The 27990-nt window shown below is 48.3% G+C and overlaps 1 protein-coding gene across 2 annotated transcripts; it reads right to left on the bottom strand.

Moving 5' to 3' along the window:
* Positions 1-77: 77 nt before the first annotated feature.
* KPNB1 (karyopherin subunit beta 1) lies at positions 78-27524 on the bottom strand. 2 transcript variants are annotated; one of them, XM_074926736.1, is made up of 22 exons: positions 27176-27521; positions 26829-26887; positions 23579-23761; positions 21902-22102; positions 18919-19071; positions 17748-17807; positions 17319-17408; positions 16817-16927; positions 15134-15235; positions 13708-13932; positions 13117-13308; positions 11655-11785; positions 10306-10453; positions 9918-9989; positions 7344-7488; positions 5209-5291; positions 4480-4587; positions 4076-4219; positions 3870-3975; positions 3401-3515; positions 2626-2787; positions 78-1640 (listed from the first exon to the last, which is right to left on the bottom strand). In XM_074926736.1, coding segments are annotated over exons 1-22 (2631 nt in total). In that variant the 5' UTR covers positions 27216-27521; the 3' UTR covers positions 78-1639. The 2 variants fall into 2 exon arrangements, with proteins under 2 accessions (XP_074782837.1, XP_074782835.1); XM_074926734.1 differs by lacking the exon at positions 78-1640 and having other exon boundaries at positions 2622-2787; positions 27176-27524.
* Positions 27525-27990: the final 466 nt, after the last annotated feature.

Below are 27990 nucleotides of genomic sequence, written 5' to 3'. Positions count from 1 at the left end.
TGTTTGGTTTTTTTTTTCTTCTTGGCTTATTGCTGACAATCTAGGGTAAGCAAGGGACTATTCCTCAAAAGCAAAAGTTGTTTGTTTTTTTTTTTTTTTTCCTAAGAGGAAATGAGAGATTCTGATCCTTCATGTGAAAATAAGACGTTGCATGATTGGGGAAGCAGTAAACAGCCAATTCATTTCTGAGTTGCCCATCAGACTGTTACTACTCTATTAAAAAAAAAAAAAAAATCATTAATGGGTTCCCCTTTTACTGGAAAGACCAAGAATACAAAAAGGAAGTATTGGGGAATGTTTGACACCATTTTATTAATCTTCAACTGCAGTGGAAAAATATAACCTTTTACAAGTGCCGCCTTGTGTAAGCTCAAGTCAGTATATATATATTTTATATAAATTTCTTTTTTCCTTTTTTTTGTTTTTGAAGTGCAGCAAGAGACCAATACCACATTAAATTTGATCAAATAAAGAGCACAAAAGGCCAAGCAGTTTCCAAATGGCATTTTATCAGATTTTTTTTTTTTTTTTTTTTGTTTGAACATTGAATTTATCCTCATTTTGCAATCCAAAATATTACCTGAAGTTTTATTTTGTTTTTCAACTCTTTGGCACAATTTTTGTGGGTGTTCTGGCTGCTACAGTACAAGTCAGGAGAGATCTTTCCCTTTGCGTTCTCACTGCCAATTCGGAGCACTTAATGTTTTTTTTTTATTTTTATTTTTTTTTTTTATTTTTTAAGCCTGAAATCTCGTTTGACAATTTATTTCTATTCCCTCTAACGCAAGAGTTTTGTTTTTCCCCCATTTCTACATTCACAGTTGAACAATATTAAGGAAGGAAAGGCGCTTTGATGAAACGAGATCATGAAAAGCGTCACTCGGATCGGGAGCTCTGAACATTCGTCAGTGTTTCCCTAAAATAAAAAGCCCTAAAGAGCGACTTTCCTTTTTTTTTTTTTTTTTTCTTCTTTTTTTTTTTCCTCCTCTTTTCTTTTTTACATCTCTTATGCTGCATCAGTAGACTGAACTTCGGTTAGTTTATGAAATGCAACAGCTAACCCTTTTTTTTTTTTTTTTTTTTGTTTTTTCTCGGGAAAAGATAAACTGCAATGACTTGAAGTTGAGAATGTGGATACCGCCTCATTCACACACACTCACTCCTAGACTGAAAATCCTTCACCCCCTCCTCCTTTTATCCCAATGCACCGACAGCATCGTGCGGGCAGCTGGAGACCCAGGCTCCGTCTCCCTCCAGCAGCCAAAGCCAGACCTCAGACAAAGAGCACCACAGTTGAACCCAGTTTTCCTCTCCTCCAAACCGGCCGTTCCCCTTCTGTGCCGGAGAAACTAGTCCTGATCTGTCGGAAGAAGAGACTCGCTCGTGACTCGGGCAGAACTCGGTCGTTCCCTCTCCCCGGAGATGGCCGACGCCGGGTTTTCTGGGCAGGTCAGTGCTCAGCTCGCTAACAGCGCTGCTGCTGTGGCGGGATTTTCAATGTGGTGTGTTTCAAGCCTCACTCACTCATCCTCTCATTCCCAAACATTCAGCATCCGTGCACACTCCTCACTTCCGGGTTTTTTTCAAAAGATTGGAGATTTCCAGTGGGGGTCTCAGGTGTCATCCCAATGGTAACAGATCTGCAGGGGGAAAAAAGGGTCCGTCAAAACAAAAAAAATCCCCAACCCTGGTGCCACAAAACTCCTCAAATTCCAGAGATAAAACTAGCATTAAGCAGGAAAAACTGACTAAGAGAAACAGGGCCAGTAAAAAAACTTCAAGGTGGGGAGACAATGCTGTAACAAACTTCTCCCCCGTGCAGGCACACCATCACCCCCCTCTCCACAACCTGCTCCTTTTCACAGAATCATCATCATCTAGGTTGGTTGGAAAAGCCCCTGAAGCTCCTCCAGCCCAACCGTGACCCTCCCCCTGACCCTTCCCAACTCCCCCAGATCCCTCAGCGCTGGCTCAGCCCGACTCTTCAACCCCCCCAGGGATCCCGGGGACTCCCCCCCTGCCCTGGGCAGCCCATTCCAACGCCCAACAGCCCCTTCTGCACAGAAATCCTTCCTCAGAGCCAGCCTGACCCTGCCCTGGGCAGCTTGAGGCCGTTCCCTCTTGTCCTAAGAGGTAATGAAGCACCTTTTAGAAGGTGCTTCAGCGGAATCGCAAGCTCAGGGTATCTCAAGTTGGAAGGGACCCATAAAGATGATCAAATCCAACTCCCTGCTCCACGCAGGGCTGCTGAAACTGAACCAGACGACTCAGAGCATCGTCCAGATGCTCCCCGAGCTCCGAGGAGGAGGGAGGAGGCAGCAGCTTCGGTTACGCGGCCTCTGGCGCAGCGCAGGATCGCCCCCACGGAGCAGAGGTGCTGAATTTCACCAGGCCAGGAGCCCTCCGGGCTGCGTCTGGGTCTCGTGAAAGCCAAACAATTCACCGTGTTTCTGGGTCTGTCTTTGTTCTGATACACGAGACCACAGATGGGGCTTGTTTACAGAAAAATAAACGACAAGCAACCTTCTAGAGAACAAGGCTTTTGCAAGCGTCTCTTTGAGGCTCAGGAGTTTAGCCAATTCCATAATTATGCAACATGAAAAGGAGGTGGGTGTGATCCCTTACCAAGCTTGATTCTTCAGTTTTCTCAGTTCTTTAGTCGCCCAGGTAGCGAGGGTTTTTGTTTTGTTCGTCTTGGATCTTCTTCCTTCAGTTAGCAGTTCATGTATCATGGGTCTAGCTTCTACTAATTTCAGTACATCTTTCCCAAAAGCTGTACACAAATCCCTGAAGAACGAAAGAGAGGCTTTGAGGCTGAGTGCCACAAGCAGATGTGCCAGTACCACTCTGATCAGCTCTCGCTAGCAAAAAGAAATCTGACTCACAGCTAACGTCCTTTTTAAAATGCTGCATATGGTCACTAATTTCAGCAGGAGGAGAGCTGAACAGTCTTCTAAAATTGTGACTAACCAGAGACATTCCATCTCTTGTCCAAAGACCAATCTCCTCGACGTTCCCATCAGCTCTCCCTAAATTCAGTGGAAAAGATCAAAACCCTCTGACCCGAGTTCCTCCATACTCAGGGAATTGGGGGTCGGGTGTTTTGTTTTTAAGCCCAGACCATCCCTGAAAAATTCCCAGACCTGGAATTTCTGTAACACGCCTCCAACTTTCACTTCCACCCGCTGCCTCTCCCCCTGTCAAGTTAAAGGGCCTCACCTGCATAAACCACTTCACACCTTGGGTTAAACATCCAACACCAGACCACAAAACCCCAGAGCTGACGTTAAATACTTCTGACAGCCATAAAAATGCCGTTTCAAATATTAAGGCTGTTGTACAAATATTTCTTTCTGTCTAACGAGTGTGCTGTCAGCTGAAATCGGATCGGGGTGCTCACCCTATCAGTCCAGCAGCACATGCCACTACTCCATCGGTGTGATCCTCGTCTCCAGCAATGTGGTCAATGTAAGACAGAATAAATTCTACTCTGGGCTGCACCAGCATCACATCCGCTGAAAGAAAACAGATTTACTATAGCGGGGTGAAACACAGCTCGTGTTTAATAGTCTGTCCTTCAAAAAGGATTCTGGTGTAGCCCCAAACAGGCAGAATCTGAGCCCAGGAGAGTAAATCTGAGATAGGGAGGGGAAAAAAAACTGCCAGAGGAAGAGGAAGCGCAGCGAAGGGCTCTGCAACCAGGCCCTACTCACGGCAGCAGAGCCTTCACTCCCACACGGAAGGGAACGAACAAGGATACACCCGTGGTCGTGCCAACAACCGTGAAACAGCCTCTCCAAGCAGAGTTCCTCCCATCTCCCTTCGCCACATCAGGCACAGAAGCCCCGCAGCAGGACGGGAGTACTCACGATGAACGTTTTCTTGGTCTCCTTTCAATCCCTGGATGATGCCAGTGTACGCCTCCAGGCAGCCCTCCCTCAGCTCATTCAGGTAATCCACCATGTCGTAGTCAGACTGGAAAGGCAGCAGGAGAGCACCTTCAGCACTGCCCCTGCCCTTCGGGATTCCAGTGCCCCCACCCTTTAGGATTTCAGTGCAGGGAGCACTGGTTTACCTTATCAACCTGTGCTTGGGAAGCCTGCTGGAGGGTGTTCAGGACGACGTCGAGGTACTTCTTAAACTCCCCTCCAATGGCAAGGGCGATGTCGCCAAAGACCGAGAGAATCTGAGGCTTCACAGACCTATGAACATTTTCATTCTGGAAGAGATGGCAGCGCCATTACGTTCAGTTGTGCTTCTCTTCAAGGGAGGGGAGGAGCTAATAAATCAAGATGTTTATTTGAAGTGTAAATCCTTACCCCCAATAAATTTGGATCCCATTCAAATAGTAAGCAAGATAGTTGTCAAACATGAGATCTTCAGAGCATGCCTAACACTTCTGCTTCTCCCACCTCCCACTTTCTTCTCAGTGTGCAAGCCAACTGTTACTAACTGGCTAATGAGAAGGTAAACACTCACCCCCAAGTTCTCCAAGAGCAGCTGCATAACCTCATCACAAAAAGGCAAGATGTTGGATTGCAGGGCTCTGCATAAGTCACCAACCAGGCCCACTGCAGCCAGACAAACCTGCAAATAGAACAGCAAGTAAGACACCCACCCAGTGAGTCAGTCTTCCACACTATCCTTACAGCTTCAGCTTATTAAAGCACTAAGTAGTGGCGAGAGTCTGCTGCCATTAAACCACCAAGAATAACGACCCTCATACAGCAGCAGAGTCCCTGCTTCGTTAACCATTTCTGTCACAGAGCTACAAAGAGCTGAACTTGCTTTGCCAAGGGGGAGGGCAAGAGAACCAGAGAGCAACAAAGTGACCAAAGTACTTTGTCTGAACTCCAAATTCAGGAGCTGGGTGGTCTAAAACATCCGCCCTGGGGCGGGTACCACGACTTGACCTTCTAACAGAAATTCACAGCCAGCACCACCCTCTTTCCTCATCAAGGACGACCAATATACAGCCACTGTGAAAACACAGGTGTCAAGGCAACGAAGGCATTCTGCTGAATTTAAATAGGAGAGTCTAAATTTGTGCGTGCAGCCAGTAATTAGAGAAAAGTCTATGGGGCTCCAATTGTGGTTTCACCACAGAAGCTGCGGTGTTTTACAGATGCACACCTGCTGAACCCAGCATCTGCCAGCAGATGAGAATTTAGGGATTGTGAACACTGGGCTGCCTGGTTTGACCTCTACCTGGTACTCAGCATAGTTCTTCAGTCCAATGCCAAGGAATGGTTTGAAGGCATCCATGTACTTCAGGAACTCTCCACCTAAGACTGTGCATGGAAAATATTCCGGTTAGAAAAAAAATCGCAACCTACAATGTATTTGCTGGAGTGCAACAAAACAGCAATCCACCATCACATTCTACCCAAACCCAGAACTTCTGTGGTCCACAGAAGCACAACAAATCAATTTTCCACTAGGCATCACATAAAAACTGAGCATCAGTGAAATGTGTCTGTCTGGACTAAACAGATTCGAAAGTGCTCAATTCCTCGCAGGCCTTCGAAGACAAGATCCCCCCCTCCCCGTGCTCAGAGAGGGTGTCCAGATCTTCCCGACAGACCCAGCACGGAGGCAGCACGTGCCAGACAGGGTTTGGCACCGCTACGTTGTTTTGCAGCAGCTGAAAACTCCACACCTTTTCAGACAGCTTTACTGCCCCACCAGCTGTAACCTCTTCCTTTTGGAAACAGCTGCCCCACCTCTTCAGGGCAGTGTGCTTCAAGCAGGGCACTCTTCAGTGTGTTTCTACTTCAGCAATATGTGAAGTAAGGTATTTCTGCTCTTCTCTGCCAACTCCTGCCTTCTCCAAGTCACTCGCATCACTGAGAGCACATACGCAGACTCATCTATCCAAAAGTGAAGAGGCCTTTGTCCCAAGAGGATACTGGCTTTCCCTGGCACTTCCTGGTTAGTTTGCAATGATCCCAACTCAGCCTTCTCATTCACACAGCATCACCTCGGCTGGAAAAGCCCTTGCAGCTCCTCCAGCCCAACCATGACCCTCCCCCTGACCCCCCCCAACTCCCCCAGATCCCTCAGCGCTGGCTCAGCCCGACTCTTCAACCCCCCCAGGGATCCCGGGGACTCCCCCCTGCCCTGGGCAGCCCATTCCAACGCCCAACAGCCCCTTCTGCACAGAAATCCTTCCTCAGAGCCAGCCTGACCCTGCCCTGGGCAGCTTGAGGCCATTCCCTCGGGGCCTGGCGCTGGGGCCTTGGCTCCAGAGACTCATCCCCCCTCTCTGCCCCCTCCTGGCAGGGAGTTGCAGAGGGCCAGGAGGTCTCCCCTCAGCCTCCTCTTCTCCAGACTGAACCACCCCCCCCAGTTCCCTCAGCCCATTTCTCTTCCCAGTTTCCTCATCCAATCCCACTAAACATTCCCAAGAGCAGTCAGAGGGGTTCCTGCCAAAGGCCGGCTCTCCAAAACACGCTGGTGTTGGAAGGGGCTACTCCAAAAAGCCAGAACTCACTCTGCTGCACTCAGAGGAGTCCCGTGTTCTCAGAGCCATCAGGCCATGTGCTCCCACTAGAAATGGGTCCCCTCACCTGCTCGGGCCCTCGCAGGCTGCCAGGGTAACAGCCTCGGGGGAAAAACGAGCCCCTCTACGAAGGGATCCTCCCAGGTCCGTTTCCAAACCACACACAGCTTTTATTAGAGGTAAGGCAGGAGCGTTAGGCAATGAGGTTACAGACAGAATTCCAACAGCACCTCAACTTTCACACCCATGTGAGAGCAGAGCGTGTTCCCAGAGCTCCACACGTCGCCTCCTAAACCTGAACCGTGAAGCTCAAACCGCCTGGAACGTCACAACCCAAACTTTATTTTACTTCACCCATTCTGACCCACTCTAACGCCGATCTTTGCCACCGTGATTTCTTTTAAACAAGAACAATGACTGTAAATCCACCGCTGACAAAACACCACGAAACAACCACGGGTCACAGGCAGCGGCAAGGATGAATCGTTAAGATAACGTTCAATCTGTCCTGCAGCAGCACAAAGAGATCAGGTTCCCATTGTGCTGGGCACTGTACAAAGTAGCACTAGGGGTTTTCTTTTTTTCTAGCAGAATTTGCATTGTAGCTACGTTAGTAACAGAAAACAAACCATTCATTCAAGAAACACAGTCTAGCGGAACCAGCCAGCCTCAGCTTTGCAGACAGATGTGGCGAGACGTGTGGTCAAAACCATACCTCAAGCAAAACCAGGAACCAGTAATATTTTTCATCATATAGTCAAAAAGAGAAGGAAGCAAACCAGTTCTGTCCCAGCTCTGCCTTCCCCCTGAACACGACATGGCTCTGCACTGCAGTACAGACCTTCTACCAGGGTGCTGACGGCCATCAAGGCATCCTCCTGCACGCCCCCCGAGCCCGCCGTGCTCTGGAACATTCTCAGCAGAGATGCCATCACCACGTCGGAGATCTGCAAAGCATCCTGGTGCTGGACCTTCCGGAGGACGTTCTGGGTGGGAAAGGAGAAAAAAAAAAAAATTTAAAAAAAAAATTATTGTAATTGCTTCCATCTCTGCGAGGCTGGATCGTGCCTTTACATCCCCAACGCTCGTGACCACACTGGGCTGCTAAAAAGGAAGCTGCTGTTTGAACTTTGTCTCTGCAAAAATATGCTTTGTCAGTGCAAGTGCAAAGTCCCATTCATTTTAGCTGCATTCAATTTTCCAGCTACAGAACAAGCTGAGTTTACCTTTCCTGCTGCATAGGCTATTCTCTGGGCTTTCCATTTGTAAGCTGGCATTAAATGTGAGCAGCCCAAATTTGGCCCTATAAAAAAAAAAAAAAAAAAAAAAAAAAGCAGCGCCCTTTTCCATCACAGCAATGTGACTGCAATCTCTTACTGCCAAGTATGGGCTGCACATAAGCTTTGCTTCTCAACCACAGAATTAAAACTTCAGAAATGCCAGTTGTTAAACTACGGCAGAAGCATGTCCTTACTGCTAACTGCAGTTCAACTTCTACCCAGGATGAACGGAGAATAAATTAACATACAACCGATGCAAAACACGTTTGCAGGAACACGTTTAGCACCGAGGTGTTTGAAAAGCAGGACTGATTTCTGGAGAGAGCAGAGGCAGCCTTACGTAAAGCTGAGCAGGCTGGCGAGCGCACACGTGCTGCGTGTTATCCGGCACGTTACAGGGAGCAGAAGGGCCAAGGAAACACCGCAGGTAAACACCTGAGCTTAACCTCCACCTGCTCCTGCTGTACGTTCTGACCGCTGCTTTCAGCATGAGAATGACAGAACACAGCTTTGATGGAGCCTTATTTAAAATCCATTTGCATTTCCTACGAAAAGAGAAAGACTGATTCCTTAACCTGCAGAGGGGAATAATTATTTCCAGTCTGATTCTTCAAACTGAGTCACTCCAAAGAGATTGACTTTGACTGTTTAAATAATCGGTCTTGATTTTCTCGTTCCTTTTAAATACTAACAAATGTTCTTCCTCTGCTGGATGTTCAGTATTGTATTTTCCAAAAGAGAAAAAAGCATTCCAGAAGAGAAAAGCATCTCCAGAAAAGAGAAAGCATACTAACAACTTAGTATATCTGAATACGTAACCCTGAAAAAAAAAAAAAAATCTCCCTCCTGATTTTTACTTAGTGGTATTTAAGTATCTGCTGCAACTACTGTAAACACTTGAGGTACAGATTTTTGCAATAATGAAGAAACACACGTTTATAAATTAGAACCAGCAGTTTAATTCTACCTGTACTACACTTCCCACAGGCAAACAAAGCCGTCCTGAAAGAGATCAGTGATCACACTGTGCCAAAAGAAGATTCTAGATACTGAAGTCTCCCCATTAAAGCCCACCATAAAGACAGATTATTCCCATCTCCCCATTTTTTGAAGAGTTACTTTCATTCTCCAATTTTTAGGGTAACAGCTGATGCTACGGGCTTTCGAACGAGAAGGATGAAGTTAATGATTTCTCAGAACAACCTGGAGACAACACCCAGGAGACCTCCTAACCTCGCTTAGGAGAACGGGAAGCAGGCAGCTACCTGTGGGCAAGGAAAAGGCTCCCTGGGCTAATCAGAGTGGAAAAACAAACTGCAGAGAACGGGTACCACCACCCAACAACAGAATAAATCCCAGTGGAGGTAGATACTCTGCTCTGCTTTGATTTCAGGTTACACAGTTCCACCTCCTGAAGAAAACGCTCCTTTCGTCTCCTGAGCTGCACTGATGGTGAATTTATGTCTATTAGAGTTTTAAATCAGTGCCTTATAAATGTTAATAAGCTAGGCAGGACAGCACAGGACCACCCTTCCTGCAGCACAAACAGGGAAGCTGCACTGTCAAACACCACCCAAGGTCTGATGAACCTCCTCAACAGTTTTGTTTTTTTTTTTTTTTCCCCAAAAAAAGGTGGCTGTTTTCAGTAGACTTCGTAGGAGTAAGCAAGGAACTGAAATGCACTAGTACTCCAAGTCACATGGACTGTTCATTACCAGATGTTTAATTTCAAGGACACTCAGTGCATTTTAATTAGTGCCATTTTAAATAAGAACACCAACCACAAGAGGCAGATGAACAAATTAAAGCCGTTATGTTGTTTTTTTTTTTTTCCTGTGCCAACCAAAGTGACTATTCAGCCTGTAGCAAACATAACAGCCAATCTGAAAGCAAATACAATATTTAACACGCTACATACAGTGTTCTTTATTCATATTGCCCTGAATTTTATAAGTTGTACTCTACTGAAGCCTTCTGAACCTTGTATCACCTCCCACATGTCAGCTGGGACGCAAGATCCAACTTCCTCATTCAGATCTCATAAACGGAACCAAATCCGCATCCTGGGGGGCACAGAACCGTCTCTAAAATCCCCTTTTTTTTCCATAAGCACAACGCAGGAGACAGGAACTTACCTGTAGAGTAGCACAAAGGAGAGACTGAAGATCATTGAACTGGATTCTGTCGGAAGTGCTCTGGATATGAGACTGAAAAACAAACCCCCACATGTGAAAAGCCTGCATCGCAGTCCACGCAAATCCAGCAGATTTTGACAGCACTACGAGCTGCAGAGATTCAATTTTAAATATTTAATTTAGTCAAATTTCAGACGAGAGGTACAGCTCAGAAGCTTTCTATTTTTTTGGTAGATAGATAAAAGCGTTATAACGTAATATACACAGTCAGCAACCAAACTCATTTTTCTACACCAGATGAAGCCACAGCACAACAGCATCATCACACCTACTTAGTTTCCTTAAACCCTGACGGGGGAACAGGGGTTTAAACCTCTGGTTTACCTACCTCCATCTGCAGCACTTGCTGAAGTCGTTCCATGATGACCAGGGTTGTCTTCTGGACAGCAGGGTAACAGTCCTTGGCACTGTTTTTCACTATTTCCATCAGAGATTCATAGGCAGAACTCCTCAAGTTATTCTGGTGTCCATCAGGCCTGTAACAGAAGGAATATATTTGCAGCTCCCAGTGCTCAGGCTTGCCTAGAAACAGACTTTTTTTTTTTTTTTTTAGTAAATCAGCAACAGCTAAATTTTAGTGTTGTGACAAGCAGAAACACTTGCATTCCTGTATTCCAAGACTTGAAAGTAAATGAAATTTGTGTAGCCACTTTTAGAACGTTTTTTTCATTTGCTATTAATAATGACTTCCAATATCTGCAGTCGCTGGCAGCAAGTACAGGAGCAGAAAAAGCCTCAAACCCACATCTTCCAGCGTGCTGTTATCCTGCCTGGGAAGGGATGGTCTCGAGAGGTGAGCAGCATACATTACTACCCCTGACACCTCGAGATGTTGGTGAGGGTGTTAAATTTGAGATAAAGACAGCTGAGATCTGTGCTAAGATGACTGATGGGCTTCAGAGCCTTGAGCTAGACACTACGCTTCTGGTTGGATGTAAATTAGACAGGAAGAGTTTCGACTTTGAACTGTTCAGACAGGGACACTGTTTAAGAAGAAGCAGTCCTGCAGCAAAAGGCTTCAACTGACGATTGAACTGATCCAAGGATTGAACTCTGAGCTGTCAAGATTTATGCGACCTTCAAGGCAGAATATGACTTCAGCATTACCTTTATTTTTGCATCTGCAGAACTGAGAAAAATATTTTGCCTCGCCTATTTATATTTCAAGTTAGTTGGGAAAAGGACAGTATCTAGCCTAACTAGGTCCTCAGCTCTTCTGGGAGTACCTGGTGCTAATGTAAATGGATGTAACACCACAGCAACAACCACAGCATTAAACAATCAGAGTAAAATTAACTGTACGATACACACAGATTTCTAATTATGTCTTGCTGCAATCCTAATTATTCAGTGGCCTTGTAGCCAACCTTGAATACTGTACAAAGATGTGCACAGTCTTCAACTCTGCTCGGGGACTTCAAAGTAAAACATGGAAGAGGCACTCTTGGAGGAAACCCCAGACTTACTAAAAGCAGATACGGACAAAATGCTGAGAAATTATTCTGTGTGAATAGCTTTCTTCCTGGGGATTAGCATTCTATATTCCATGTGATACCAAAAAAGCCTGGTTCTGAAAAAACACCATTCAGATCTAAGCTGCAAGAGAAAGAGGACCAACAGCCTGAAGTAACACGAAAAGCATCTTTGTAGAGCTTAAACCAGCTGGTTTAGTGTTACCTATCTGCAGTCTCCAGAAGCTTCTGAACTATTAGCTCAAACGAAGAGGATAAGCAGTAGGTTGCTGGTTCTTCCTGATCATCAGCTACATCTGCAGCTTCATAGGCAGCTTCAGCAAGACTAGAGAAGGCCTGAAACACAGAACCACCGTTGCTATTACTCAAATGAGTTTATCCTCACAGGTCCAGAAACATATATTCCAACAGTTTCCATTCTAACAACAACAACAAAAAAAACAAAATAAACCACTAAAACACCCCAAATATACGAGATTAACAGCTCCCTTCACGAACAGCTGATTTTTACTGCACCAAAATTTGGTACCACAGTGTTGAAAATCTGAAAGACTTAAAACCCAACACGAACACCCCAGGCAGTGACACGGTCTGCAGTCAAATGTCTGCACCGTGTTACTGGTCTCAGCGACCGGTACCTGTCGAGAATCAAACTGAATAAAAGCAAATTGCTTGAATCTCGCAGGGTGTTAACAGATTCTACCCACTATCCATCATCATCACCACCAGTTAAAATCTTGGTTTAGACAAGGCTGCAGACTGCTCAAATCTCCCACTGCAGAGTAATTTTAACTGCTCTGAGAGACAGGTGGATTAGAAGAGTTGAAAGCCTCCTGATTTTCATTTCAATCTAAAAACGTATGGTAGTCATCATCTGCAGCAGACAAAAGCCACAGCTACATGGACTTTTGCCAGGATCAACGTACTGGGGAAAAGCTTCCGTGCTGACTAGATGTCTTCAAACCTCTGGAATACTAAGAGAACAAATTCTGTCATTTCTACAACTTGTTTTGACATGCAAATACTCATCTCTAGCTCAATTCTCATTGAGCAGCTCTCTTAAAAGGCAGTAAGGGACACATCCTCTTTATAGTGAAAGATCTGATATGCTACTTGGTAGTAGACGTGTGTCAAGACGATGCTACAACTGAAGGTAGCAAATCAACCCAAGGGACTGCAGCTCTCTCAGTGAGCAAAAAAAAAATGTCCTGCTCCTCAATTTAGCTCTGGAACCACTGTGGAAGTGGCCTTAGATAATGGGAAACAAGGTATTTTGTCTCTCCTGGAAGATTAAGGCAGCAATACAGCTGCCCCCAATAAAAAAGCAGCAAAATCCCAGCACACCTTTTCTAAACAGCTATCACAGTTGTTATCAAGGACATTTCCCACAGCCTTTTCAAACCAAAGGCAACTTCTAAACTCAGTGCTTGTTAGCATTTTTGTCCTTAAAATCTACTTCTTCCTTTATCCTTTCCTACCAGAGCCACAAAACAGATTTGAGATAACAGTGTGTGTGCTGGACAACCGAGCCACGAGTCATCCCTGAAATCCATTTAAGTGCGAGTGTAAATCCATACGCGTGCATATAACACGTCTGTCTGAACATGAGCTGCATCCCCCTTGCTGACAGAAACTCATCACGTCCCCCAGCAAAGGGTCTGCCTTACCCAGCACACGTTGGAGGCCACTCTGGGCTCGGCGCTCAGCCCCTCCATCAGACACTGCAGCAGCGGAGCGAGGTAAATGTCATTGATGGCAGCTTCAGGGAGCATCTCACAGATCCTGCCCACGGTCCAAGCCGTTGTGTCTCGAACCACAACACTGGGGTCCTTCATTAGTTCTATTAAAGTTGGCATGGCCTAGAACATAATTGCAATCAGGAGGAAGATGCGATCAATACGCAACATCTGGAAATAGGGATGTGCCACCGCTGATGTATTCTCTACGAGATCATGACAGACTGGAGAGGGAAGGACAGTCTAGATCCAGTTTGACCACTGCTCTCGCATTTTAAGATTCATAAAAGTTATTTCCCAGGGGTAAGACTGAAGCATCTGGAATCAGGTATTCTGAAGTTCTGCACGTCCCCGTGAATCAGAGCTATGTAACCTGCCCTGGGCCCAACAAATCTCACTAAAACATGACTAAAAGGAGTCATCCTTTTGCTTTTCCTCAGATTAAGAACAATGTGCAAAGCAGGCGTCATCCTCCAAATAAATGAGAAAGTTTTTGCTCCAAGAAAACACAATGAATCTTACCTGTATGACTAGTGGTTTCAGCTGGTTAGGCTCTGGTCCTTCCAAAATGCACCCAAAAGCCATCACCGCTGCATCTCTGTATCGCCAGTCTGGATTTTTAATGTGTTCTTTAATAAAGGGCAGCACATGAGGAACAATATCATCTTCACAGCAGGTCGCCAGGAGCATGAGGCAGACGCCTGCTGCTTTGCAGGGGTTCCAGTCATCATCGTCATCGTTTTCATCCTAAGAGGAGAATAGCACCCCTGGTCAGCCTGGGGGAAAATATCCCTTACCACAGGCAGGGGCATCCTGTTGGATCTACTGCAAGCAGCGTTGCATTACTACCAGGTCTTATATTTAGAAATTAATTCAGGTCTCGAAGTACGAGTTGCACCTCTGACAGAGAGGCAACCTGAGTTACTTGCATCATCTGTACCTTTCCATCCCGGTGTAAGGCTGGCAGCTCTTTCCTGACGCACCTACGGTAGCCTCATACATCTTCCAAACTGCTTCTCTCTCATCTAGGTTGAGATTTGGTTCCTTTGATCCGTGCCATCGCCTGGCGGAGCGGCCCCGCTGCACCAGTTAAATAGCTTCTTCCCCCCCGCCGCCCCCGACTCTTAGCTCAGCCACTTACCAAACTCCTTTGAAGCTCTATACCTGTGATTCTCTTATCTGTTTTATCTTTCCCGTTTTAACAAGCACTTTAGAAACCTCCTGCAGTTTAAAAACTCTCCGCATCCAAGCGGACAGCGACACAAAAACAGGGAAACAATTCCCTGGATTTGTTAAAAGCACCAAGCGTTTTCCCAGTGCACTGCAGTAAGCCAAACGAACTCCATCCTGGATGGCTTAATTAACAGTTTTATTTTATAATTAGACCTGCTGTAGCAAGTGATTCCATTAATTTTGATTAGGCTGTGAAACACAGTCCAAACAAATCCCTGTGAAGTGCTTAATAGGTACTAAATAAACATGGACTTCACAGTTCAAAAAGTAAAGCTCAAGAATTCCAGAAATCGGATCTCTAATGATGCAGAGACTCTAGATTGGTTTTAATTTCACAAGCAATTCCTTAGGAATACAGATAACTATCAAACCTCTTCAGAAACCAGAAATACAAGCACACGGTAACAGAATTCAGCATAAAAAATGACACTGCAGGCAGCCCGACAGTCTCAGCCCTACAAAAGGATGCATCATCCAGTCAGAGTGGTGCATGATGTCTCATCACAGACCAAGGACTGCCACCACAGGGGTTCCCAACAAGAGCACCCCTAAAAACCACCCGAGGGGACCCAGAGCACCTTTGGGACCAAGCGTATATGAGGTCACCCATGCGAGGGAGCCACGACCAGCGCGGACAATCAGCAGCACTGTCCCACGCTCTGACAGGAGGCACAGCACGTCCTTTTCGACACCCAGCGGGGACTTTGCAACTCACCTGTTTTGTTAACGTTTGTGTTAGAATTGGGACCAAATATTGTAGTGCTCCCTTTGCATAAAATTTGCTAGTGTGCTCTGGAGGCCTTCCTTGCTCTGCTGCCTAGAAAAAAAAAAAAAAAAAAAAAAAGGTTGCAAAATGATTCTCAGTGGCTATATAGGCATGAGGTCTGAAAACTTCAGGAGATAAAATTTCTTTTTTTTTTTTTTATTTCACGCTTTCCTCTCCTTCCCAACACAAACCTTAAGTTACCATAACACACAAGAACCTCAAGGACACCCTGAACCAGGCCCAGTTAAATATTCAATAAGCAAGTTCGATGTGCCATTCCATACACACAGAGAGCCCCTCCTCACATGGTACAAATATAAATATTTTCAGTTTGCAGTTATGCATAATTAACAAGTGACCCCAAGCAGAAGCAGCGAAAGGTCTTTAGTGTATAAACTAAACCTAAATGCTTTTATCCTTGTTGTCCTTGCTTTGGGCATTCAACATAAATATATATTTAGCTACTTTTAAAGATGGATATGATTCATCTGGAGCCCTTCAAAGTTTAAGCTACTATTGATCTCTACAGTTAATTTATGCAAACAACATCTGCATGCAGAACAATACCCCAAATTCATCTCCAGCCTCATCCGTTGTAAGGGATAACGATTACTTTTATTTCATGCCATAATTTTATACTTAACTCATAAATAATGTATTATACAGAATGCGATCAATCTTTTTTTGCGTACTGGGGGTAGGACTAAGCCCCTCACACCTCTAACAGACCCCAAAAATCTTACACATCAGCTAACAGAACCCTCTAGGCCTCCAAGACAGCAGGTAAGTCAAGAAATGCTCTCAACCTGTTTCTCGGCAACTCAAGATGCTGTCTTAAAGCAACAGCTCAAAGATTTTCATGATACTGAGAATTTTCTGGTATTATACCGTGCCTAGTGTACACACTTAATGCGCGTTTTAGTTCACAGGAGTAGCTTGAGCTGACTTCTGAAGGCTAAAAATTAATCAGGTAACTGTCACGTACCATTTGCAGAAAACCAGCACTTGTATGTCACAGCGTGTTCTCATCAAACCTATCAGAGAATCTTTATCTCAAGTAGTTTTAATTCCAGCCAGGCTGGCATTAAAACTATTTTTCTCACTTAAAAAGGCAGTTCATCCTCATCTAATCTAGTAAGAAAAAGGGGTTATATTCAAGTTACACTAAGAAATTCACCTTAGGCTACAGAACCTATAAAATAACCCAATGGATTATTAAAGGGAATTTCCAACAGCAGCCCCTGTGCACCCTCAGCTATAAGCTTCGCATTTACCTTCAACAGTGGAACAAATTAACCACAGCTGAGACAGCTGCGAGCACCCCAGCCAGCAGCCACGAGCTTAGCTGGGTGCCACAGCCCCGTGCTGAGGTCTGCAGCACCTAACACCCCGAGTCAGCCACCCCCGTGGGCTTCACGCAGCCTCCAGTCTCAGCTTGTCACAGACACGCATCCCGTGGCACCAGAGCTGTGTCATGTCCCACCGCGGGCCCACAGCTGCCACACAAGGGGCTCGGACAGGCTCTCCTACGCTATCCCCCTCGGGAGAACAGGAGGATTTCCACACTTGGTTCAAAGACACGAGTTCTGTCTTCCCGAAGCGGTGATCACGGGCGGTCGCCGGCGAGCTCACCTCAGAGGCCTCTATGGCCAGGTCCATCTCCTCGTCGCAGACGTTTGACCAGAACTCTATTCCCTGTAGAGCCACCTCATCTATGTCACTTTTCATTGCTTCAATAGTTATCTTTAAAAACATGAAAGGAGAGAGGATGTTTCAGCCAGTCGTTTCTCCTGAAATACGTGCCCCAACCTTTGGCCAGCTGCTACAAGATTCAGGATTGTCTGAAATCAGCTGCCACACTCTAGAGTTACTCTTCTTGAAAATCATCTCCTCGTTTGGAAGTTTATCAGCTGTCAGCACCCAGGTGGACTGCAGAGCAAGGGGAGCACTCTGCACTGGGAGTCTCAAGTCTGATGTTGGTTTTAAGGATTTTGCTAGGAGAGTGATTCACAGCGTGCAGTCACGGCCAAAGAAAGGAAAACAAATGAGGAACGTAAGAAAACTTTTCCTCTTGGATATAGGATAAAGTTGTACAGGAAGATCAGGCAAGTAGATATGAGAACTGAGTACTCACAGCAAACAGCGCAGGACCCATGTATGTCTCCATATACTGATAATAAAGGGACATAATCTTCACCAAATTCTGTAAGGCAGCCACTCGTACCTGTCAGAGTAGAAAACGTGACTCTCCAAGTGCTCTGAAACCCAAGCACAGCTGTATCCTACCACAGATTAACCACCCAGCCTTTCTGCTGATTTAGTTTCCACACCTAAACCAGTCTTTGACAAGCAGCAGCATAAATCCTTTTAGTAGTTTACTAATTCTAGTATAAAATACTTAAGAGTCTAAAACTAATTTTGTTGGAGCATTTACATGTGCACCAATAATTTAACACCACTGTTTATCTCACGTAACACTTTTCAACTGTTTGTTGATACTAGAGGTTGTAGCTGACTTCTCCAGGAAAGTGCAAAGGCAAATCAAGCATTTAATTTCACTCACCCTTGTATCTGGACACTGCGTTGCTTCACAGACTACTTGCATAATAAAGTGCCTTTCAGACTAGAAGAAGAAATAAAAGAAAATTAGAACTGCCTTACAAAAGCATTAAAGTCTTTGCAAACCTTCCTAGGATGGATTTTTGAGTCTAGACCAGTCCTATCGCTCATACAGCGCTTCTAAAGATCCAGCGACAGTACAAGTTGCCATTCACTGCAGTATTTTAAACCATTTCTTCCCCAAAATGGGAATCCCAAGCTTCCATTTTAAAAAGCACTTAAGAGGCTGTCCAAAACAGAAGGATTCAGCAGAACTCCCTACGTTTTTGGGGTAGGGAAGAAAAAAAAAAAAAAAAAAATCCTGCTATTTCCTGAAGGATTTCAGCAATTGCTTCAAGAAACCTCAGAACTCGGCTGGGACATAAATTTCTCGAGGGGCAGCTCCTGGATACTTGCATTTTAGTAGGAAGGAACAGACTTATGCCCAGGCTGTTTACAGCACTGCAGCCCAACAGAAATACAGCCCAGAAGGATCATGCACCTCCCACCTCAAATCCTGATGGTCTCTAGTTGATCCCCATCAACATCCACTGAATAGTTGACTGGGGCAAGTTCTCATTAAAAAACCTTCAATATTAATTCTATCCTCCCCTCACATTGTCCCTGGTAGAGACCTAGAGGACAGACTTAACCCAAGAAGGAAAATCAATAGATTTCTCTGTTCTGAAAAGACTCTCGTTCCGAGGCCCCTATTCTGAAGACTCTCACAGACCTTCCTCCCCCAACAATTTTCAGAGGCAAAGTTAAATCTGGATTGCTGCCACACCACTTGAAAGAAAGTGCTGATCCAAGCTCGTACTCTTACAGCAGCATTACAGAGCAGAGTTTGATTAGGAAGCAGAGCATCTAACAGGCTAAAAACTCTAAGGTCAGTTCAAATTTATCTAAAAAAAAGGAAAAAAAAAAATCAACGATGCTTCCTTTCCATTGACAAATCTCTGCAGATTTCCACAGTATTTCTGCATTACAATGAGAACATACCGGATTTACAGAAATGAATCCAAGTCTCAGTTGCAACGTAATTATGCATCAAAACTCAGCGTGGTGCATGATTTCTCATCACAGACCGTGGATTCAGCCCTTGAATTTTACGCCAAGAATTGTTATCCCCTCACCTCTTTGTCAAAGTTTGCTTTGGTGAATTCCAAAGAGTTCAGGAGTGCGTTAGTAGCTGCTAGCTTCACATTGTTGCTGGGCTCTTCCTTTCTCATTCCCTGGATGATGGCTGTCAGGATCTCATTGGATTTGTCCTGAAGCTGCTCTGGATCCTACAAAAAGCGTTTTTAAAAGTTATTTGCCACTTGAACAGTTTTCTCCGTATTTCAAAGTAAAGATTTGATCCTGAAATCCACAAATTTTAAGACACGAAGGCCAAGAAGCCCTTTGTTCACTGGGAGGACCAGAACACAAGTACAAGGCATTGATACACCATTATGTCTTTACAGCTTCTGGCACAGAAAGGAGAGCACCGAACAGAGCACCGATACTCCAGATATTCAAGTCATAAACGCCAAATAAACTCCACTGTTTCAAATATTAGGCCAACAAGCTTCAGACTACTTGACTTCATTCAATTAGCAAATTAAAAAACACTGACTGATTTCCAATTCCTTTAGATACTGGGCAAAGGTCTATGCCAGCAGTTGTGGTTGAGAATTTTATCGGTAAAGTTGCCAATCTTTTTTAGACATAGGGCAAAAATACATTGTCTGGACCAGTAGCAAGGGCAGGTAACTTAAGCACTCAAGACGTCCAGCAGTAGATTCCCAAACTATGGTCACAAACTGTGTCACAATGTGACTGGCAAACTACACAACTCTAAGAGGGACATTGGTTACAGAACACCCAACCAGCAAGCCAGAGGCCAATGATTCATAACACCCAAAGAAACACACACTCAAGCTTGCACAGACTTGTACCAACCAACGCCTGCCCCGGCGCACCCCCCGTACAGCTACAGATTTCCTCTTTTATTTCATTGATGCTTCATGAAGTGACCAACCTCCCCAGTGAAGCCAATCCCCTGCAGCCTAATGGAAGCACCAAAGAGAAGATTCCTCCTTCTACCTCACTACCACACAACCAAAGAATGGTTTGGGTGGGAAGGGTCCTTAAAGACCATCCAGTCCCATCCCACTGTCCCGGCATGGACACCTTCCACTAGCCCAGGCTGCCCAAAGCCCCGTCCAGCCTGGCCTTGGACCCTCCCGGGGAGGGGGCAGCCACAGCCTCTCTGGGCAGCCTGTGCCAGGGCCTCACCCCCTCACAGGGGAGAATTTCTGCCTTAGATCTGATCTGAATCTCCCCTCTGTCGGCTTAAAACCATCACCCCTCATCCCACCCCTACCCCCGTGATCGAGGGTCCCTCCCCACTTCCCTGCGGCCCCTTTCAGCCCTGGGGGGCCGCTCTAAGGTCTCCCCGGAGCCTTCTCTCCTCCAGCTGAACCCCCCAACTCTCCCAGCCTGTCCTCACAGGGGGGGCTCCAGCCCCCCCAGCATCTCCGTGGCCTCCTCTGGCCCCGCTCGAGCAGGTCCGTGTCCTTCTGCTGTTGGTGCCCCAGAGCTGGACCCAGCCCTGCAGGGGGGTCTCCCAGAGCGGAGCAAAGGGGGAGAATCCCCCCCTCACCCTGTGCCCACCCTGCTCTGGGAGCAGCCCAGCATACGGGGCCCTTTCTGAGATGCCAGTGCATGTTGCTGGCTTACAGGCAGTTTTTCACCCTCCAACCCCCCCCCAAATCCTTCTCCTGGGGGCTGCTCTCAATCCCCTCCTCGCCCAGCCTGGGTTTGTGCTGGGGATTGCCCTGACCCACGGGCAGGACCTTGCCCTTGGCTTTGAACCACAGGAGGCTCACCTGGGCCCACCTCTCCAGTTTGTCCAGGTCCCTCCGGGTGACATCCCTTCCCTCCAGCATGTCCCTCACACCACCCAGCTCGGTGCTGTCAGTGAACTCACTGAGGGTGCCTCAATCCCACCGTCCAGCAAAAGATGTTAAAGAGCACCAGTCCCACCCCCAACCCCTGAGGTTCAACTACATCAAGGTTCAACCAGCAATATGCCACACGGACATTCTCCAAGGCATTCAATGGCACCAAAAAAAGCAGCAGGTAATTTTGTTTTTCAGTGGCAGGTCAGACAGGACACAGGGCTTCTGCAAACAGTTTGCATCATATACTCAACGCAACACGTTGTGATACTGCAAACTACGCTGATAAAACTGGGAGACCTTTTGCAGAAGGTCCCTCTAAGAGATAAATATTCTTGCCTGCGCATCAAAAAAAATCCTAAATTAAGAATAAAGGGACTCCTCATGCAAGATAAAGGTAGTTGTCAGGTTTCCCCAACAGAGAAAGGAGTCAAACTCTTCTCCTCCATGAAGACCTGACCCAACTGGACGCTCAGCTGAAGTTGTAGAACAGAACCCCTCAGCAGCGCCAGACTTCAATCTGCACCTTATGAAAGATGACCTGGATTTGTGCTGCGAAAGCAGGTCAGTCCTTCCAGACACCGTCCTCGTGTGTTTACTGCCCAGCGCTCTGTCAGCACAGAGACATCCTCCAGACAAGTATTAAAAGACAGGCACGAGGAAGCACTGCAGCCTGCTAGGTACAGGTGTGAGAAAGGAAAGGCTGGAAGAGGAGCTGGGGAGAGGCTGGACCAGCGCTTAAAATAAAATACACTCGTAATAATTTAAAATAGTACCTAAAGCACACTCGTGATAATACTTAGAGAATGAATCAGAGGATCAATCAGAGAATGGTTTGGGTTGGAAGGGACCTCAAAGATCATCCTAGTTCCAACCCCCCTGTTACAGCAGGGGCACCTCTCACTAGATCAGGTTGCTCAAGGCTCCATCCAACCTGGCTCTGAACACTTCCAGGGATGGAGCATCCACAGCCTCCTCGGGCAACCCGTTCCAGTTCCTCACCAGAAAAAAATTTCTTCCTTCTATTTAATCTAAACCTTCCCTCCCTCAACTTCCACCCATTATCCCTCATCCTATCATTACAATCCCTTGTAAAAAGTCCCTCCCCAGCCTTCTCGTAGGCACCCTTCAGGTACTGGAAGGCCCAGTGAAATGGCACTTAGAATCCACTCACGATATCCTGACAGATGTATCCGATGGCCTCCAACGTCGACTCTTTCATGTGCTCCGTACTGTGCTGATTCGTAACGTTCGCTACCAACTGGGGAATGAGTTCGGGCCACTGGTTCATGGGGATCTCCGCGCAGGCGATGCCGGCCACGCACTGAGAGGCTGAGCTGGGCCTGTATGTTTCTGTACCCAACGTCTGCAAAACCTGCGGGAGAGACGAGCAGGTGATGGGGTTGGATGTCGGGGACCGAAGCGACGGGCGCTGCCTTCCCACCGAAGCCTTCGCTCGGTGTCACCCCAAACACCCCCCTGACCAATAAAGCAGTCTGCTCGTGCTGCTTTCTCCCGTTGCAAACGAGGCCGTGACCACGGGCAAATAATGTTTGAAACGAATTCGGCCACGGCTGCCCCTTTCAGGAAGTGAGATACAGCTGTGTGATTACACACACTTCTACCACATCCTTTAAATCCCGTACACAATGCCACGCGCCGTAACGCGCAACAATGACTCACTGAACAATTCCTCCCCGCTCGTATTATAAAGCAAAATTGCAAAAGCTGAACAAATTGTGGTTTAAAAATTCCGCTCCCCCCCCCCTCCCCAAATACTGGACTGTTGATGCCAAGACAGTCTGAATAGGACTGAATAATTATCTTCTGTTTTAATTGCAATCAATGAGAAGAATTTTTTTTTTTTTGTATACATCAGCAACATTTCTTTAAAAAAAATAATGAAGGGAGGGACACGCATTTATTTCTGCATTTCCAGTTATACATATTCATTTTCCATATATCCACTCAACAAATTCTGTATTTCGAAAACAGTAATAAACTGGTTTATTTACCTGCAGCAGGCAACAATCTGACAGCTCCTGTTAACAGTGTTAGTTCCCTTGTAGCCATCATCAACATAAATAAAAGACTGAGTTGTAGCCTCATCACTTGCCCAACCTCTTTCTGCTATATACAGGCTCCAGTAATACAAAAATGTTATATAAAGCCTATAGGCCAACTTGCACCAATTACATAACCCTGCGTGTATCCCAGCACACCTTTGTTCCCATTAGCAAAAACCCACTAAGCCACCAGTTCTGCCACTGCAAGTCCTGAACTTTAACTATCAAAGAGCACAGGAATCCTCTGGCAAATTCCCCCATCTGTGGGAAAAATTTAAGAATATATTTTCCTATTTGGAACTTGCAAATTTTGACCATGTTCTACTCCTAGAATCTGCTAGGCCTCACGTAAACACGTGTGTTCTGACATCGATTATGCTTCAAGGATGTTAACGTGGGTTGTAAAACAGCTGAGGAAGCTGTTCGAGTATAAGAAAAAGCAAATGCCAACCCAGCTGCCATCACCCAGTGGGGAAGCCAAGCCCGTTAGCTCCCGCAGTTGCGCCAGACTACTCAGAGGCTCCTTATAAAAGTATTTACAGGTGTGAGTTTAAAAGTAGCAGCCTCACGCCTGTGTGGCTCTTTACCCTAATAATTCTCCAGATTAAACATGCCACAAGCAACAAAGCACCCAAGCAAGCACAGATGACGTTGCCTGTCTCACGAAAGGCAGCAGCCAGCCAACAGAAGCCTCCTCAGGTGGAAAAAGAATGGTCAAGACATTCATCGCTCATGGCCCCCAAGGAGAAAACAACCGGCGGAGAACCAAAAGTCACAAAACTTACGTAGTTCTTGACTTCCCTGCGGGCATTGGCGTCGATGGCGAGCCATCTCTGTTGGTACTGGGCCTTGATGTCGGGGTCCTTGGAGGTCAGGGAGTTCTTGATCTGCAAGCCGGCCGCCACGCGGGCAACTTGGCTGTTGCCGGGGTTTGCCAGCACTCTGGACAGTTCCACCAGGAAGGTTGGCTGGGGAGAGAGGAGGGCTCAGCACCTGCCCTGCCCCGCTGACAGGGGGGGAAAAAAAACCCCAATCGCCCAACAAAACGAGACCACGACTCCCCGAAGTTCCTTCTCTACCAAGCCAACCGCGAAGCGCCGCCACCGCTCACAGCGGCGGCTCTGTTCCGAGATTACGGGCGTTAAGCTCCTGATTAGAAGTGCTGGAAAGCCACGTTAAGTTGGCATTGACTTGGCTGGATTTTTTTTTTTAGCTTACCTGAGAGACTGTTACCTTCCATGCTCTTGCCTGCTTTAAGTATCCCTTTAAACAAACGACTTGGGTCGTATACCAAGAAATGTATTTTCTGGATGGATATCAAACATAGCAAAGAGTAACCCTCCGCTACTTACTTCCTTGCTTCAAGGCAAACACCCAAACCATTATCTAACACAGGAATTATTAAAATGTGATATCAGATGCTCCTTTGATGCATTACAACTAGGTTTGTAAGATTATAAACTTCCTTCTCTGCAACCAAAGGTGCACAGACATACATGAAGATTAGCCCCGACGAAAAGCACATACGTGTGGATAAAAATACCTGACATTCGTGCCACTTGCTTTTGGTGAGAGCTAGTGAGAAATGCCTCCGCATTTAAATCCTTTCCTGATTTGACAGCTTTACATTTCAGAGACTTCCGCTGCGTACAAGACACAGCTAAAGTTTCAGCAGCAAAGCTTTTTCATTTCGTTGGCCCTATGAAACATTTTGCCTACTAAGAAAACCTTTCTAGGAAATAGTGGAAACAGCTGCACCGTGCTGAAAACCCTTTCACACCAAGCACGAACACGGTTTTCCTGAAAACGTTTAACATAGTTATACATGAGCCACTTCTAAAAATCTCTGTAACAGAATTTAAAGTCCACACGAAGATTACGAAGGCACCCAAAATAGCCATTTTAAAAACTAACTTAACTTTCAAAAGTTCACCAGAAACAGAATAAATCCAGTACCTTGGACTTCCCGTTTTCAATGACCAAGTGCAGCTCTTCAAAAAAAATTTTAAGTTGGGACTATCCAGTACTCTTTAACATCTGAACTGCAGAACTCGGAAACAAAAACATTGGCCAAAAACTGATGAGTGTAAGCCACTAGGAATACTCTAATATTGTAACGCAATGGACAAAGCTACAAATATACCTCACTAGACCACTTACCAACCATCAAGATGGCTCACATTTTGTACTCTGATTTAATTAAAAGTGAGGAATCATTCAAAAAAACAGTTCACAGGGCAAAATAAAAAGTGTTGCTGCCACTCAAGGAGAAAATTGTACTAAAATTCGAAGGTGAAGAAGCATCCCTGGATTTCTCACTCATAAATTAGCAAAAAAAAATTTGTCTTTTCATGGAGCTTTAAGAATAATTCTAGCTAAAAATAAGCAGCATTACACTAAGCTTTCCAGACTCGAGACTCAAAGCTAATGCAGATGCGTACGACCTCAGCTCCCACACCTACAGAAGTGCCAGTGAAAATCTCAGAAAAGGGTCTAATTAACTATGGGGAGGAGGAGGCGATGGGGAAGAACAATCCGCTTCGCAGGTGCATCTCCACTAAGTGGGAGCCGACTCCCAGCTCTGGGCGCTCGGCTGCAGCCCTGGGTGCAGAACCTCTCGCTCGATCCCGCAGCTCCTGCCCCTTCCCATCTCCCCGGGCTCCCTCTTCCACCCACTCTACTGCAGTGGGAACAGTCCTCAGCCCCACATCCTCCCGCAAAGCCAAGTCATAACTGTCCTCACAGCCTCCCTCAAGCTCCTCAGCCCCTGCCCTTGCCACAGCTTCTCCGTTCCACCTCCTCATCCCACGCCAGGACACAAATTTTCAGCCCCAGCATAAACTCTGCTTCCTCTACTCACTGCCTCGACCTGGCTCCTGCAAAGCGCCAAGTATAAACGAAACCCTGAAAAACCGGCGCGTCCCTCAGCTCTTTTAAAAGCCTAAAAGCCAGAATCACGAGCTGCTCCAGCACATCACCCTGAAACACTGCACATAACACAGCCCAGGATGCTTCAGCCTAACCGGGGGGATTCTGAGACTTCACAAACAGCGATTCAGAGAATTTTGACTCGAAACCGACATCGAGCGCAAAGGCCGCGCCGATTCTGATTCCGAGGGGCGTCCCGCACACCTTAAAACAGAGCAACAGAAATAAAGACTCCGTGACTTTCCCAGTCGCCGCCAGCGGAGACCAGCATCTACAACTGCTTAAAAACCAACAGCCACCAGCTTCACCCGCGACAAGGACAGCGCCAAAACGCCAGGAGCCAAGCCCCCGCCTCCCCCCCCAGCACAAGCCGCCCTCCAGGAGAGCCCAGGGCGGCCGCAAAACCTTCCCCCCCCTCGGCGGGCCGCGGAGCAGCTGCGGCACCGCCTTGACTAAGCAAAATCCCGGCCCCGCCGCCCCCGTTCCAGCCCGTGGATGAGACGTTGGGTTTGCTGTTGTGTGGGGATTTTTTCCTCCTTTTTTACTTTGTTATGGGGTTTTTTTGTTGGTTGTTTTTTTTGGGGTTTTTTTTAAGGTGATGGGGATTGCTGCCGGCCCAGCTCCACTCCCTTCGCTCGGGGTGAAGCCACAACCCGCTGACCTCCCCTCACACCTCCCCCCGCCGCCTCCCAAGGCCGGTTGGACTCCGGGGGCTGCTCCGGTGCCGCCGTGCCGCCGCCCCCCCGGGCCGTGCGGGGCCCCTCGGGCCGGTAGCGGTGGGGGGGAGGCGGCCGGCCCGGCGGGGGGAGCCGGGCGGCGCCCGGGGCAGCGATGGCCGCGGCCGCACATGGCCCGCGGCCACTCCCGCAACCGGCACCGCCCCCTCGCCCGGCGCCGCCTTCCTATTGGTTGGTGAAGGCGCAGAACGCGCTGCTATTGGCCAAGCGCGGCGGCCGGGCGCGGGCAGGGTAGGCTGCGCTCTATGGCGGTTCGGCCTGGCCGGGCGGGGCGGGCGGGAGCGGGGAGCTGAGGGAGGGGGGGGGGAGGGGAGCGCCCGCCACCGGCCCCGCCGCCCCCGGCCCGGCCCCGCCGCCCCCGCGCGCTCACCAGGTTCTCGATCGCCGCCTGCTCCAGGAACTTCTGCGCCGCCTCAAGCTCGGAGCGGTCTGCGGGGGAGGGGAGGGGAAGCGGGGGGGAAACCGGCGTCAGTCAGCGGGCGCGCAGGGCCCAACCGCCCGGCCCTCGGGCTCCGCCGGAGGGGAGCGCACACCCCCCCCCCAAACCGCCTCGCCGCCCCGGTTCCCATCCCCGGCCCCGCGGCCTTCCCCGCCGCCGCCCACGCCCTCCCGGCGCTGGGAACCGCCGCCTCGGCCGCCCCAGGGGTGCGCGGCCCCCGCCCCGCCCGGGCCTACCCGCCGCCCTCCCTCAGGCCGCCGCCGCGTCCCGCGCCCTACCCGGCGAGACCGTCTTCTCCAGGATGGTGATGAGCTCCATGGCGGCGGCGTGGCGGCTCCGGCGCCGGCGGGGAAGGGGAGGGGAGGGGGGAAGGAGGGGAGGGGGGAGGAAAAAAAAAAAAAAAAAAAAAACCGGGGCGGGCCGGGACCGGAGGAGGGGAGGGAGGGGAAGAAAGCCGGGGCCTGCCCCGCGGACGCGGCGGAGGGAGGGCTCCGGCGCCGAGGCCTGGCGGGGCGGGGGCGGCGGCGGCGGCTCCTGCTGCTGCGGGCGGCGGAGGGAGAAAAGGGCCGCGCGAGCGGGGCGGGCGCGCGCGCGCACACCGAGCGGGGCGGGCGGCGGAGGGATACCAGCCGCTGCCCGCCGCCCCGCGCCGCCGCGCTCATTGGCCGGCGGCTCCCGGCGCCGCCTTCTCCTATTGGTTGCGGCGACCGGGGCGCGGTTCATTGGCGGGTAACGGACGGACGGACGGACGGGGGCGGGGCTTCCGGCGGCGCGCGGCCTGATTGGGCGGTGCCGGGAAGGGCGAACCGGCGGCGCGGGGTGGGGGGGGGGGAAGGGAAGCGGCCACGTGGGGCCCGCGGGGTGCCGGTACCGGCGGGTCCGCCCGTGGAACCGCGGGGAGGCGCCTCCTGCGGCCCCGGGGCAGCCACGTGCTGGGCCCCGGCCGGGCGGGGAAGCGCAGCGGCGGGAAGGAACCGGCCTCCGCCGCCAAAGTGCCGCCGGTTTGACGCCGCACCGGGGCGGGGGATGCGCGACGGCCGGTTGCGCTGCCGGGGCTCCGGAAAGCCGCGCTGGGACGGGCATCCCGCAGCAA

The sequence above is a fragment of the Athene noctua genome, chromosome 25, assembly GCF_965140245.1.
Source record: "Athene noctua chromosome 25, bAthNoc1.hap1.1, whole genome shotgun sequence".
NCBI classification, from domain to species: domain Eukaryota; kingdom Metazoa; phylum Chordata; class Aves; order Strigiformes; family Strigidae; genus Athene; species Athene noctua.
The sequence above is the reverse complement of the archived record's forward strand: the minus strand, read 5'-3'. Positions and strand labels throughout refer to the sequence as shown.

Excerpts from the sequence above, each read along its gene's own strand:
- KPNB1 (XM_074926734.1), bottom strand. The coding sequence starts at position 27,215 with ATGGAGCTCATCACCATCCTGGAGAAGACGGTCTCGCCGG. Across the intron at positions 22,103-23,578 it reads GCAGGGAAGTCAAGAACTAC|GTTTTGCAGACGTTGGGTAC; the intron begins GTAAGTTTTGTG and ends TCTCTCCCGCAG. Across the intron at positions 13,933-15,133 it reads CACAAACGTTAACAAAACAG|GATGAAAACGATGACGATGA; the intron begins GTGAGTTGCAAA and ends TTCTCCTCTTAG.